The sequence below is a fragment of the Rhinichthys klamathensis genome, unplaced genomic scaffold (assembly GCF_029890125.1).
Source record: "Rhinichthys klamathensis goyatoka isolate OS25496 unplaced genomic scaffold, OSU_Roscu_1.1 h1tg000114l_1, whole genome shotgun sequence".
Classification (NCBI taxonomy): domain Eukaryota; kingdom Metazoa; phylum Chordata; class Actinopteri; order Cypriniformes; family Leuciscidae; genus Rhinichthys; species Rhinichthys klamathensis.
Window position 1 is genome coordinate 3,979,265 of NW_026606651.1, and position 12,133 is coordinate 3,991,397.

General features: G+C 37.3%; 1 protein-coding gene across 2 annotated transcripts in view; it reads left to right on the forward strand.

The window, feature by feature from the left end:
- Positions 1 to 11,852, forward strand: part of bmpr1ba (bone morphogenetic protein receptor, type IBa) — a 68,671-nt gene extending 56,819 nt beyond the window's left edge. For both annotated transcript variants that reach the window (XM_056254842.1, XM_056254843.1), the window contains 10 exons: positions 767 to 917; positions 988 to 1,087; positions 2,159 to 2,261; positions 3,561 to 3,657; positions 3,866 to 4,004; positions 5,613 to 5,805; positions 7,423 to 7,720; positions 8,858 to 9,033; positions 9,455 to 9,585; positions 11,247 to 11,852. In XM_056254842.1, the coding sequence (XP_056110817.1) occupies positions 767 to 917; positions 988 to 1,087; positions 2,159 to 2,261; positions 3,561 to 3,657; positions 3,866 to 4,004; positions 5,613 to 5,805; positions 7,423 to 7,720; positions 8,858 to 9,033; positions 9,455 to 9,585; positions 11,247 to 11,372 (1,514 nt within the window). In that variant the 3' untranslated portion in view covers positions 11,373 to 11,852. The remainder of the gene's footprint in view (positions 1 to 766; positions 918 to 987; positions 1,088 to 2,158; positions 2,262 to 3,560; positions 3,658 to 3,865; positions 4,005 to 5,612; positions 5,806 to 7,422; positions 7,721 to 8,857; positions 9,034 to 9,454; positions 9,586 to 11,246) is intronic.
- The last annotated feature ends 281 nt before the right edge of the window (positions 11,853 to 12,133 follow it).

Here is a 12,133-nt window from a genome sequence, read left to right on the forward strand (position 1 = left end):
TCATGGACACAAAAGCTCAATTGTGCTCTCAGCAAGGTTAATAAATAATAAAATAAAAAATAATTATGAATTATTAGTTTTAAGTGTTAATATATATATATTATAAACTATTATAATATATATATATTAACACTTTAAACTAATAATTCATAATTATTTTTTATTTTATTGTTATTTTGTTTTGAGGCAATGAAAATTAAATTTAGTTTAAAATGGTCCAATTATTGTTTTTATTTCATTTTTACATAGCAAAAATTACTTTGCCTAATTAATCTAGTTTATCACCGCATTTTTTTTTAGGATGGAATCTGCAATATATGATTTTGCAGTCTGGGTCCTTTTAATCTGCCACCACTTCTTGTATTCTTAACAAACTCAAATAACTTCTTCATATCACTTCAAAACACGTGATAGTCTGTCCAAACTTCATTTCCATCTTTTAGTTTTAATTTGTAAATGTCTCTGGGCCTTTTCTCCCTGTGAATATTTGAAGATGAAAGAGTGAGAATGATGTGATATTTGCAGCCATATTTCCCCAGATGCCATACATTTCATACTTCAAAGCTGTGTGTTTCGATCCTGAGAGTCTGTAAATCTGGAGTAATTATTCAGTGCGGTCTCTCATCACTATTTTTTCCCCTCTGTAAACAGGAAGGAAGGAAGGAAAATAAAGGACATTTTTGAGTTGGGTAAATGTCGTGCGAGTTTCTGACAGATGTCTTCTTATTATATAACTGACTTATTTCCAATTTCTGTTCATCTCCAGCTAATGTTCTGGACACCATGCTGCTGAGGAATTCTGGGAAGGTGGAAGAACATCGGGAGACAGGAAGTGATGCGTCGGCTCTACCTCAGCGCTTCCTGTGGTGTTACTGTTATCACCACTGCCCGGAGGACTCGACTAATAACACATGCAGGTATTAGGACACATGCCACCACACTTGCACACGTCCTGTTCGCAGTATTACATGTGTGTCGTGTGTTCAGGACGGACGGGTTCTGCTTCACTATGGTGGAGGAAGAGGGCGGCGCGGCTGTGGTGACGTCAGGTTGTCTGGGTCTGGTCGGATCAGAGTTTCAGTGCCGAGTGAGTCATAAACTACTCTAATTTCCAAAATAAACTACTTACAGTACCGGTAAGTGTTGGTGCATCAGTCCTCTATCACTGACGAAACTACAGCCTTATATAACCGACAGTGAATTAAACGCCCACTTTACAAACTCATGTGTTGTCCTCAACTGGCACACTTCACCCAAAAAATTTAATTCTGTCATTTATTCACCCTGGCCTCTTTATAACTCACAATTCTGACCTTGTCTGTCACTATGCAACTTCGTATCTTAAAATTTGTAATCAGTAAATCAAAATTGCGAGATATAAACTATGAGTATGAGTGGCAAGATTAGTTTTGAAAACAATATTAATATTAACATTGATAATAATTAGAAATGTTTCTTGAGCAGCAAATCATCATATTATAATTGATTTCTGAAGGATCATGTGACACTGAAGACTGGAGTAATGATGCTGAAAACTCACAGGGATAAAATACATTTTAAAATGTATTACAATAGAAAACAGTTTAAATTATAATAATATTTCACAATATTACTGTGTTTACTGTAATATTGATCAAATAAATGTAGCCTTGATGAGCATAAGAGACTTCTTTCAAAAACTCCAAACTTTTGAATAGTAGTGTACCTTTTTTTTTTTTTTTTATGATTCTGTGGTGGAAACAAGTTTCCATACTCATGATTTTCTTTCTTCCATGCAAAACAAATTAAGATATTTCAGCAGTTTAACAGCTGCTCTTTTCCATGTTGTAAAAATGAATGGTTTATTTTTACTTCCAAGCTCCAAAAATCACCATAGTAGTCTTTAGTACGTGTTTTGAGTGAATTATTCCTTTACACTTCTCTTTATCATAGCACAAAACAAAATACAACTTAAAAACAATAAACTAATCAAACTTGTTTTATTGGGCAAAATGATATTAACCAATAATATCACAGCTTATTTTCCCCCACTCATTTCAAGTATCACCCCTACAGTACATTATCTTATGCTGCATGTTCTGTTTTATTGTGTCTGTTGCTGAGCCTAAAATATCCTGATGTGTTAATGTGTTAATATAACGTGTGTGTGTGTGTTTAGGACACAGGGAACTCTAAACAGCGGCGAGCACTAGAGTGCTGCACAGATCAGGACTACTGCAACAGAGACTTACACCCAACACTGCCTCCCCTACAAACACCCAGTGAGTACACACACACACACACTCACACACACTCACAGACAGACACGGACACACACATACACTCACAGACAGACACGGACACACATACACACACACACACACACACACACACACACACACACACAAACACCCAGTGAGTACACACACACACACACACACACAAACACCCAGTGAGTACACACACACACACACACACACACACACACACTCACAGACAGACACGGACACACACATACACTCACAGACAGACACGGACACACATACACACACACACACACACACACACACACAGTACACATGCATTTTTACTTTTAAAAAACAACAACAATTTATTATGATTTATAAGGACCAAAAATGTCCCCACAAGGAATACATTTTCAGGTTGTTTGATCCTTTTACTACAGCTATTGAGTAGTGTTTGTTCAGGTAAGCATTATTATTACATTGTTAATATTTAAAGTTAGTGAGTTATTTTAACCCTCAACCCTAAGTTGAACCGCTTAGCAACAGCATAGTAACATGCTAAATCCTTGCAGCACAAAAATTACTAACTGTAAATTAAAACTAAAACTGAAATAAAAACACATTTAGTACTAAAGTGCTAAATTAAAAAAAAAATACTGCTAAAACTTAAACTAAAATGAAAATAAATAATAATAAAATAGAATTTTTTTTATGAAAATAAAACAATTGAATGTACTTCATTCTATTAATACAACTCTAAAAACTATAATAATATATTATTATATAATAATAATCTAGTCTTAATTACTATTAAAAAAATTAATCATTATTTAGCCTCTTTCGTTATTTTTTCTTTGGGCAACCATATAATAATAATCTAGTCTTAATTACTATTAAAAAAGTCAAATAAATAAATTATTATTTAGCCTTTTTTGTAATTTCTTTCTTTGGGCACCATTCCTAGTAGAAAAAAAAGAGTCAGATTTGTTCCCAAAAGTATATCTAGGTCAGAAGGCCTCACACACCTGTAGGGTTTATTGTGGCTGTCACGATACAACTGCCATCAATCAGCACAGTAGAATAGAAGTCCCTCTGTCTGTCTGTCTCACACACACACACACACACACACACACACACACACACACACACACACACACACACACACACACACACACACACACACACCCCTCTCACCTGTGCTGTGGCGTACAGAGACGGCTCTGATTTCACTCAGCTCTGTGTGAAGATGCAAGAGTTGCGTGTTCAACCTTTGGTCTCTTCTCTCTTGGACATGTAATAATACTTGTGTGTGTGTGTGTGTGTGTGTGTGTGTAGGTTATGTAGTTGGAGATATTCATCATATCGCTCTGCTCATCTCGGTGACCGTCTGTAGCTTCATCCTCACCTTCATCATCATCTTCTGTTACTTCAGGTGTGTAAGTTACCACACAGACACTTGTTCTTAAATAAAGCTAATTGAAATGACTAGAAACTAAACCTCACAGACTAATCGTGACTTAATCTGACAGATTATTTGAACATTACTTTAAGAAGTTGTTTTTTTATCATGGAGACCTCAGTCTAAGTCTCCATGTTGTGTTTGTGTGGAGTTTGGCTAAGTCGTCTGTGTGGTGTTTCAGGTATAAGCGTCATGAGTTGGCCCCGCGCTACAGCCTTGGCCTGCATCCTGACGAAACTCTCATTCCTCCCGGAGAATCCCTGCGGGATCTCATAGAGCAGTCCCAGAGCTCGGGCTCAGGGTCAGGACTCCCCCTGCTGGTGAGAATCACACACTGCACACAGTCACACATGACATGAAATCAACATCCACATAGAGCCCAATGAAATGCACATAGAATACAGTCATAAAAATGGAATTTACTGAACTAGTGCAATGCCCGTGCAAAATCTGTTTTTGTGTGTTTTTAGTAATGGTTGGTTTGGTATGTTTGAGTTGCTTAATAGCCAAGGCTACTATTACACAGGAGCCTAAAGTCTGAGGAAATGATAACGTTAAGCCCATCAGAATAAAATATAACATTCATAATTAAACAGTGTAGCTGACTTACAGATTCAGTTAACATCCACAAATGAATAAGCGCGTCGATTCAGGGGAGGTTCAGACCTTGGCTGGAGCAGCTACACAGTGAACTCAGAGAAAACGCTACGCTTGAGCAAACAGTTTGTGAGGCTACTACAAATAATGGCCGTGAATAAAATATAATATTCAGAAATTTTTAAACCACAACCCTCTAATGTCAGAATGTTTATTTTGGGGAGTGGCCACTCAGTGTGAGCCAGAGTGGCCAGCGGCTAGAGCGGCAAAAGCCAATGTGTGCTTCAAACAACGTCAAACTTGGTACTGCATTTACTCGTGCCCGTAGCAAGACACCTGTCAAGTTGAAATCCATCGGACTAATGGTTCGAATAACAGTTCAAAATCAGTATTTGTGCGTGTTTTTAGTAATTGTTGGTTTGGTGTGTTTGAGTGCTTATTGTTACAATTACACAGCAAAAGTTCAGTGACATTTTTATTTGTGCATGGTTGAAAGCAAATACTGATACTGACATAATGACATACATTATATATGGAAAATTGAACTATATTAACTACTGACAACTAACTACTTATGAATAACTACAATATTCAGAAGTAAACAGTGTATAGTAGCTGACTTAATGTTTAGCTGATAGAATGTTTATATTTAAACCACTACTTCAATGTGTGCTTCTTTTATCGATATATTTAACGATATATTTTGCATTTCTTATCCAAACAACATCAAACTCGGCACTGCACTTACTCGGGCCCGTAGCAAGACACCTGGCAAGTTTGAAATTAATAGGACTAACGGTTCGAGAGATATGCGAATAACAGACAGACAGACAGACACACAGACAGACGTTCCTGTAATTTATAGATAGATAGATAACATGGAATGTTATGGAATTTGGCAAATTGGCTGTACACTTGTGTTATGGACTAGTGTCTGTAAATATTAAACTGCAGAATGATTGCTATTTAAATATAAAGTGTGAATAAGCGTCTGGCGTCTCACTCTATGGGAGAGCCACTTCACAAGCATTTCACCATTTCATTTGATGATAAACTATTTTCAAATACACACAGAAACTCAAATGTCTTCATACAATCTGTCAAAAGAAAAGTTAAAAGCTATCTGTCTGTCTGTCCGTCCATCCATCCATCTCTCTGTCTGTCTATCTATCTATCTATCTATCTATCTATCTATCTATCTATCTATCTATCTATCTATCTATCTATCTATCTATCTATCTATCTATCTATCTATCTATCTATCCATCTATCTATCTATCTATCTATCTATCTATCTATCCATCTATCCATCTATCCATCTATCTATCTAGGTGCAGCGCACTATAGCGAAGCAGATCCAGATGGTGACACAGATTGGGAAGGGCCGTTATGGAGAGGTGTGGATGGGTAGATGGAGAGGAGAGAAAGTAGCTGTGAAAGTCTTTTTCACCACAGAGGAGGCCAGCTGGTTCAGAGAGACGGAGATATATCAGACTGTCCTCATGAGACATGAGAATATACTGGGTGAGACTTTCTTTCTCACACACACACACACACACACACAGCTCTCTGATGTCGATTAAAGGTCACATGCAGGTCACATGTTTTTAGTAAGTATTTTACTTTGATATTTTAAAATTATTTATTTCATTTAACATTTTTATGATTTCATTTATTATTTACTTTTCATCAAGTCACAAAACCCCTCGCGAACCCCAGTTAGATGTTTTTAACTAAGTATAACTATGACTATGTTAGTAAGTGTGTGTGCAAAAGTGTGCCTTCGTGTAGCTAATCTTTAACTACAGGATATTTGTGTGAGTTGATTTTATTTCATTTGAATGGTTTTACAAAATAAGCCCATGCAATTTACATATGAACGCGACCGGAGACGACGGAAAAGCACACAGAGAACATCAGGTTTAGTTTCTGCTCTGACAGCCACAAGACCAGCCGAACGCTGTGAGTGTGTGTTAGAAATCAGGAATGGCGAGAGAACATTGTGCTTGGTATGTTTTTCCTCTTGAAACCAAACTTGGGTCTTCAGCCGACAGTTTAAATCCCGTCTGGCTAGAGCTCTTCGCATAATGTTACTCATTAGTTCAGTAGACGGAGAGTAGACGGTATTGTGTGTCTGTTTGAACACACTCGACCACATGAGCGTTTACACTACGAAAGCAATCCGGTCGAATGTGTTTTCGACAACCTCTGGAAGAGGTCGAAAGTGGACAAGCTCAAAGCGCTTTAGACCCGTTTACTCCTGTATTTAGTGTCGTCCACTTGTGATCCGATCGACTAAAACGCTTCTTAATGCCAGGTGTAAACAGGGCATTCACAAAAATCACAAAGAGAAGCACGTTGAAGGTGAGAAGTTGTAGTACTGTATTTATTACAATATTTCAAATAAATCCTATAGCGTAACAAAAAAAAAATGTCTGTAGAGAATCACCTATTGCACCTTTAATTACAGTGTTTCAAATAAATCTGATCGGATTTTGCAAGCAGTGTCACGTCTAAGAGTGTTTATGTTGGTGGTGACCGTGGAAATATTTTCCCTACAAAGTTTGTGAACCACTGTGTTAACCCGAATCCTCAGCATGTCCATGTTATTTGTCAGCTACTCATTTAACTAACTATTTTAGACATAGGAACTCCGGGGAACACGTTTGAGTGATCACTCAAATTAATCAGTGAATTCAGTTAATTAAAATGAACCATCCCGTATAAATCAGGTCGCTATAATTAATCGCCGCTTGAGGACGTTCTCTGTGTTTGATCATTTCCTCAAGTCGCTCAGCTGGAAAGCTCCGCACACAATACAGTCTGATGCGACAAACAGCAGCATTGCATCTTTTCATGCTACGTCGCTGTTGTTAGAAAAAATAGCAATGCTATATTCAAAACTGCAGCGCAACTGAAAAATGTAGTTAAGTTAGCAGCATTTAATCACTCCTACTGGTGAACATGTAGTCAGCGATTACAGGAAAATGAACCGTGCACGATTGAACCGTCTTGATTAGCAGTCATTTCGAATTAATTAAGCGGATATCAGATTAATTATAACATTAAATGAAGCGTGGTCTTTCTCCGAGTATATTTAGTGTCACGCAGTGATTTTAACCTCAGCGCCTCTCTCCTCAGGGTTCATAGCGGCCGACATTAAAGGCACAGGCTCGTGGACTCAGCTCTACCTCATCACCGACTACCACGAGAACGGCTCCCTGTACGACTATCTGAAGTGCACCACCCTGGACAGCCGAGCCATGCTGAGACTGGCGTACTCCTCTGTGTCCGGGCTCTGCCACCTGCACACGGAGATCTTCGGCACGCAGGGCAAACCGGCCATCGCCCACCGAGACCTGAAGAGCAAAAACATCCTGGTGAAGAGGAACGGCTCCTGCTGCATCGCTGACCTCGGCCTGGCCGTCAAGTTCATCAGGTCCGACTGCGCTCACTGCGGCTTGCTCGTCTTTACTCCACTTGCTTATTATCTTTGCAACCAGTTCAAATATGTTATTTGAAATATTCATTTGAGTGATGGGTCAAAAGTCTTCCCAGAAGTCCCTGCCTGGCATTTTACAACTCTTTTGTAGCTATTTTTGTTTTTAACTGCTGATATTTAGTACACAATCTTGGCTGATTATAAGTTTATTTTCAATTCTGCTCTATACAAATAGTTTAAAATAGTTGTATTGATTACTGTTTAATGTTAATTTATGTGCTTATTGAGTTTAATTCTGTCACTTTTTTTATTATCAGATTCATAATGCCCTGATAATTGAATACTATTTTATAACTAAAACTACATATAAATATATATATATATATATATCAGTATTTTTATTGTTAGATACAACCAAAAACTATTAAAAAAATGTTTTCGTTATTTGAAATAAATCTGAAATAAAATAAAAATAAATTAGATGAAAAACTTAAAATAAAATCAGTTGAAGTTGAAGTACTAAAATGACTTAATATGAAACTGAAATAAAAATAAAGCTAAACAGAAATATAGAAAACTAATTAAAATGACAAAAGCATTTAAAATGACTCAAATTTAAATGAATGCTAAAAATAACAGCTAATTCAAAATAGCAAATACTATAATAGTATACAGTATAAATAATAAAATAACACTGACACACACATTATATATGTAGTAAATTGTATTGTAGCTAACTACTTTATCAAAAGGCTAGCTTGACTGTAGTTAAACTACTTATTAGCTTGTAGCTTGGCAAACTAAACTCAAAGTAGCAACTTTTTAACCCACAAAAATCATTTGAACTTTATATGCTAATAAAAAGAGCCCTAGTGCCTATAGATGTCAGGTGTAAACAATAGTCTCAAAAGATCCGTAACCACATGACGGTCACACGTACGAACAAACAATAATCCACCCCAGACAAGAAACACCTGGAACTAATTAACATAAACAGAAAGAACTACAAAGACCATGACAAGAACTACAAAAGAACATGAACGGCACTTTACAAAATAAAAGACATGACAAAGTACAGAATCCTGACATCAGGATTGAAATACTGTATTAATGCTGTTGTGTCTCCTGGAACAGCGACACTAATGAAGTGGACATCCCACTGAACACACGTGTGGGCACCAAACGCTTCATGGCTCCTGAAGTTCTGGACGAGACTCTGAACAGGAGCCATTTTCAGTCCTACATCATGGCAGACATTTACAGCTTTGGCCTCATACTGTGGGAGATCGCCCGCCGAAGTGTGTCTGGAGGTATTTTCGCCTTTCTCACAACATTTCAATGAAGTACAGGTACATATTTCATTCAAGTGTCAACATTTGCCTTTATATATTTAAAAACATTTATTTTTATGTTTTAATCTGTAAACATGCTGTGGAGCACCGGTGACCATTTCTGTTTGCTTTTATATTTACTGCACAAGTGAAGTAATAATAAGTCTTTATTTTATCTTGACAAGCTATACATCATTTGAAAGGTTCAAGTCTTGCAGTTTTTGATTTATTAATATTTAATAGTGAGTGACAATAATCTCTTATTTTTTTGTCAGGAGGTATGCAAAATCAAAAAGTCTCCATTTGCTCATTTAATTGTTGTATAAAAGTTTTTTTTTTTTTGACTAATAAGAGGTTCACTTGTGATTTTTAAAGAGATCTCCGTATTGATTGTTTTCAGGTATCGTTGAGGAATATCAGCTGCCGTATCACGATCACGTTCCTAATGACCCATCGTATGAAGACATGCGAGAAGTCGTGTGCATCAAGAGAATACGGCCATCTTTCCCCAACCGCTGGACCAGTGATGAGGTTAAACACTCACTCTTCACACTGATTTCATATTTTAAAGAGATAGTTCATACAAAAAAACCTCACTCTCATGTCGTTCCAAACCCGTAAGACTTTCGTTCGTCTTCGAAACTCTCGAAGATCTTTTTGATGAAATCGGAGAGCTTTCTGTCTCTCCATTGACAGCTACACAACTGCCACTTTGAAGCTGAAGCGGTTTAGTCTGACTTTTCTGAAAAGACTCGATCGCTTTATATGATGAACAGATTGAATTTAGGCTTTTATTCACATATAAACATTGATCAACTCTCTCATCAGTTGTGGTAAACGGAAGCGCAAGCACGTTTGAGCTTCAGCAAGAAGTTTGTTCTCGCGCATCAAGCAGGTTCAGTTGAGCTACGTTTATGTTCACTGATCATTGTTTAAATGTGAATAAAAGCCTAAATTCAATCATATAAAGCGATCAAGTCTTCAGAAAAGTTAGACTAAAGCACTCGATTCATATCTCTTTATGAACTTTTTGAATCGTCAAAATGGTAGTTGTGTAGCTGTCAATGGAGGCACAGAAAGCTCTCCGATTCCTTTAACAATTTCTTCATTTGGGTTTTGAAGAAGAATGAAAGTTACGGGTTTGAAATGAAATGAGGGTTAGGGTGAACTATCCCTCTGGGGTCCTTCATTTCAGAGTCACACTCAGGAGCTTCGGGTCCAAATGGGCCGGAAGGGTGGGATTAATATTTATTTTTAAAAAAATCATCTTTTTTTCTTTTTTCTTTTTTTTAATAATATTTTTTCTTTTCTTTTTTGGTGTTTTGAGATAATAATAAAAAAAAAAAAGATTTATAATTAATATTAATGCAATAATTATGACCCATTTTTCCCCCATTGAATATAATAGATTTTTTTTTTTTTTTTTTTTAAGCTGTATTTCATTTTAGAGTCAAGCCTAGGCCTCATGAAAGCAATTTTTGAAATGAGATGGATGCCATCTGGTGGACAAACTGAGCATTTAAAAAATTCAAAACCCATATGTAATCTGAATTTATTAGTGTGTATGTGTATAAAAGTGTGTTTGTGTGTGTGTGTGTGTGTGTGTGTGTGTGTGTGTGTGTGTGTGTGTGTGTGTGGATGTGTCTGTTTTGCACTCTTGATATTTTATAGATTCACCCCTTCACTGTTGTGTGCTTTTTTTCTGGATCGTGGCTGATTTGTAGATTGTACGCACAAAAAAACTGTATTTTCACATTTTTGCCAATTTCCCATTCATTTCCTATGCGGGTCCATTTGGACCCGAAGGTCCTGAGTGTGACTATTTTTTTTACAACCACTTAGACTATTCAAATCCTGTCCCCAATTTTTTGGGGGTGTTCATATACCAAGTACCAACAAAGTCACCAAATTTCGGACCATTCCGATAAAGCTGATTTAAAAAAAAAAATTTTTTTAAATGCTTCGGGTCCATTTGGGCCGAAGGACCCCAGAGGGTAAAAAAAAAAAAAACATACACAACCGTGGTCTTCATGTTTAAATTTTTTGTTTGTTTTTTTGTCAGTTATTGTTTTTTTTGTGATAAAAATGTCAATATTTCATACATTTAGAATGATTTTCAAACCGATGTCTTTATCATTACAGTTATCGTCCTTGGTGTGAATGGGCTTTGACACTATTGTGTTTGATTTCAGTGTCTCAGACAGATGGGCAAGCTCATGACGGAGTGTTGGGCTCATAACCCTGCCTCTCGGCTCACCGCGCTTCGCATTAAAAAGACGCTGGCCAAGATGTCAGAGTCCCAGGACATTAAAGTCTGAGAAAGCAGCACTGACGGTAACCCCCAACTCACCGCCTGCAACGGCCCGCCGTGGGTTCAGTCGGTGAGTTTAGCCATGCGAGAGCTGGGTGTTCTGTGGTCAGAGCTCAGATATCCAGCCCTGTGGAAGAGACTGCTGGCCGCTCTAGTCCTGCTGTCCTGAGGCTTCATGGACCAGCACCTGTAACGCTCAGTGCGACGCAGCATCACCTCATCGAGCCAGGTGTCCAGTATAAACACTCGAGCTTTAGCTCATGACTCCCTTGAGAGAAGTCTCTCCTTTCACAGTCTGTTCAGCTCGGACATGACCATGACTTGTTTGGGGAATTGAAACAAGTGTGATGGTTGAAATTAAAGTCATAAGAGCTGCGGCTTCCCTCCTTTTTTGGTAGGCTGTGCCTTATTTATTGTGTAAATAGCTGTGTAAAAGAATGAGAGTGAAGCATCAAAGTTCTTGAATAAATGTTCTAATAACACTGAAGTTTTCTTTGTTCGGTTTGATTGAACCGTTTTTGTGATGCAAAATCCTTAAGGTCTTTTCGAGCCACCTTTATTTGTATAGCGCTACAATACAGAGGTTTCAAAGCCGCTTTACAGAGTTCAATTCTGCAGGAAAGCAGCTCGAAAAAGAAATTATAACATTAAAAAGTAGAAATACGAAAGTCAAAATGATATCATAATGAGGTAAAAAGGTCAAATTAGGACATAAGTAGACACAAAAGTCAAAATGATGATAGGAAGACATTATTGTGGCAAACAGAA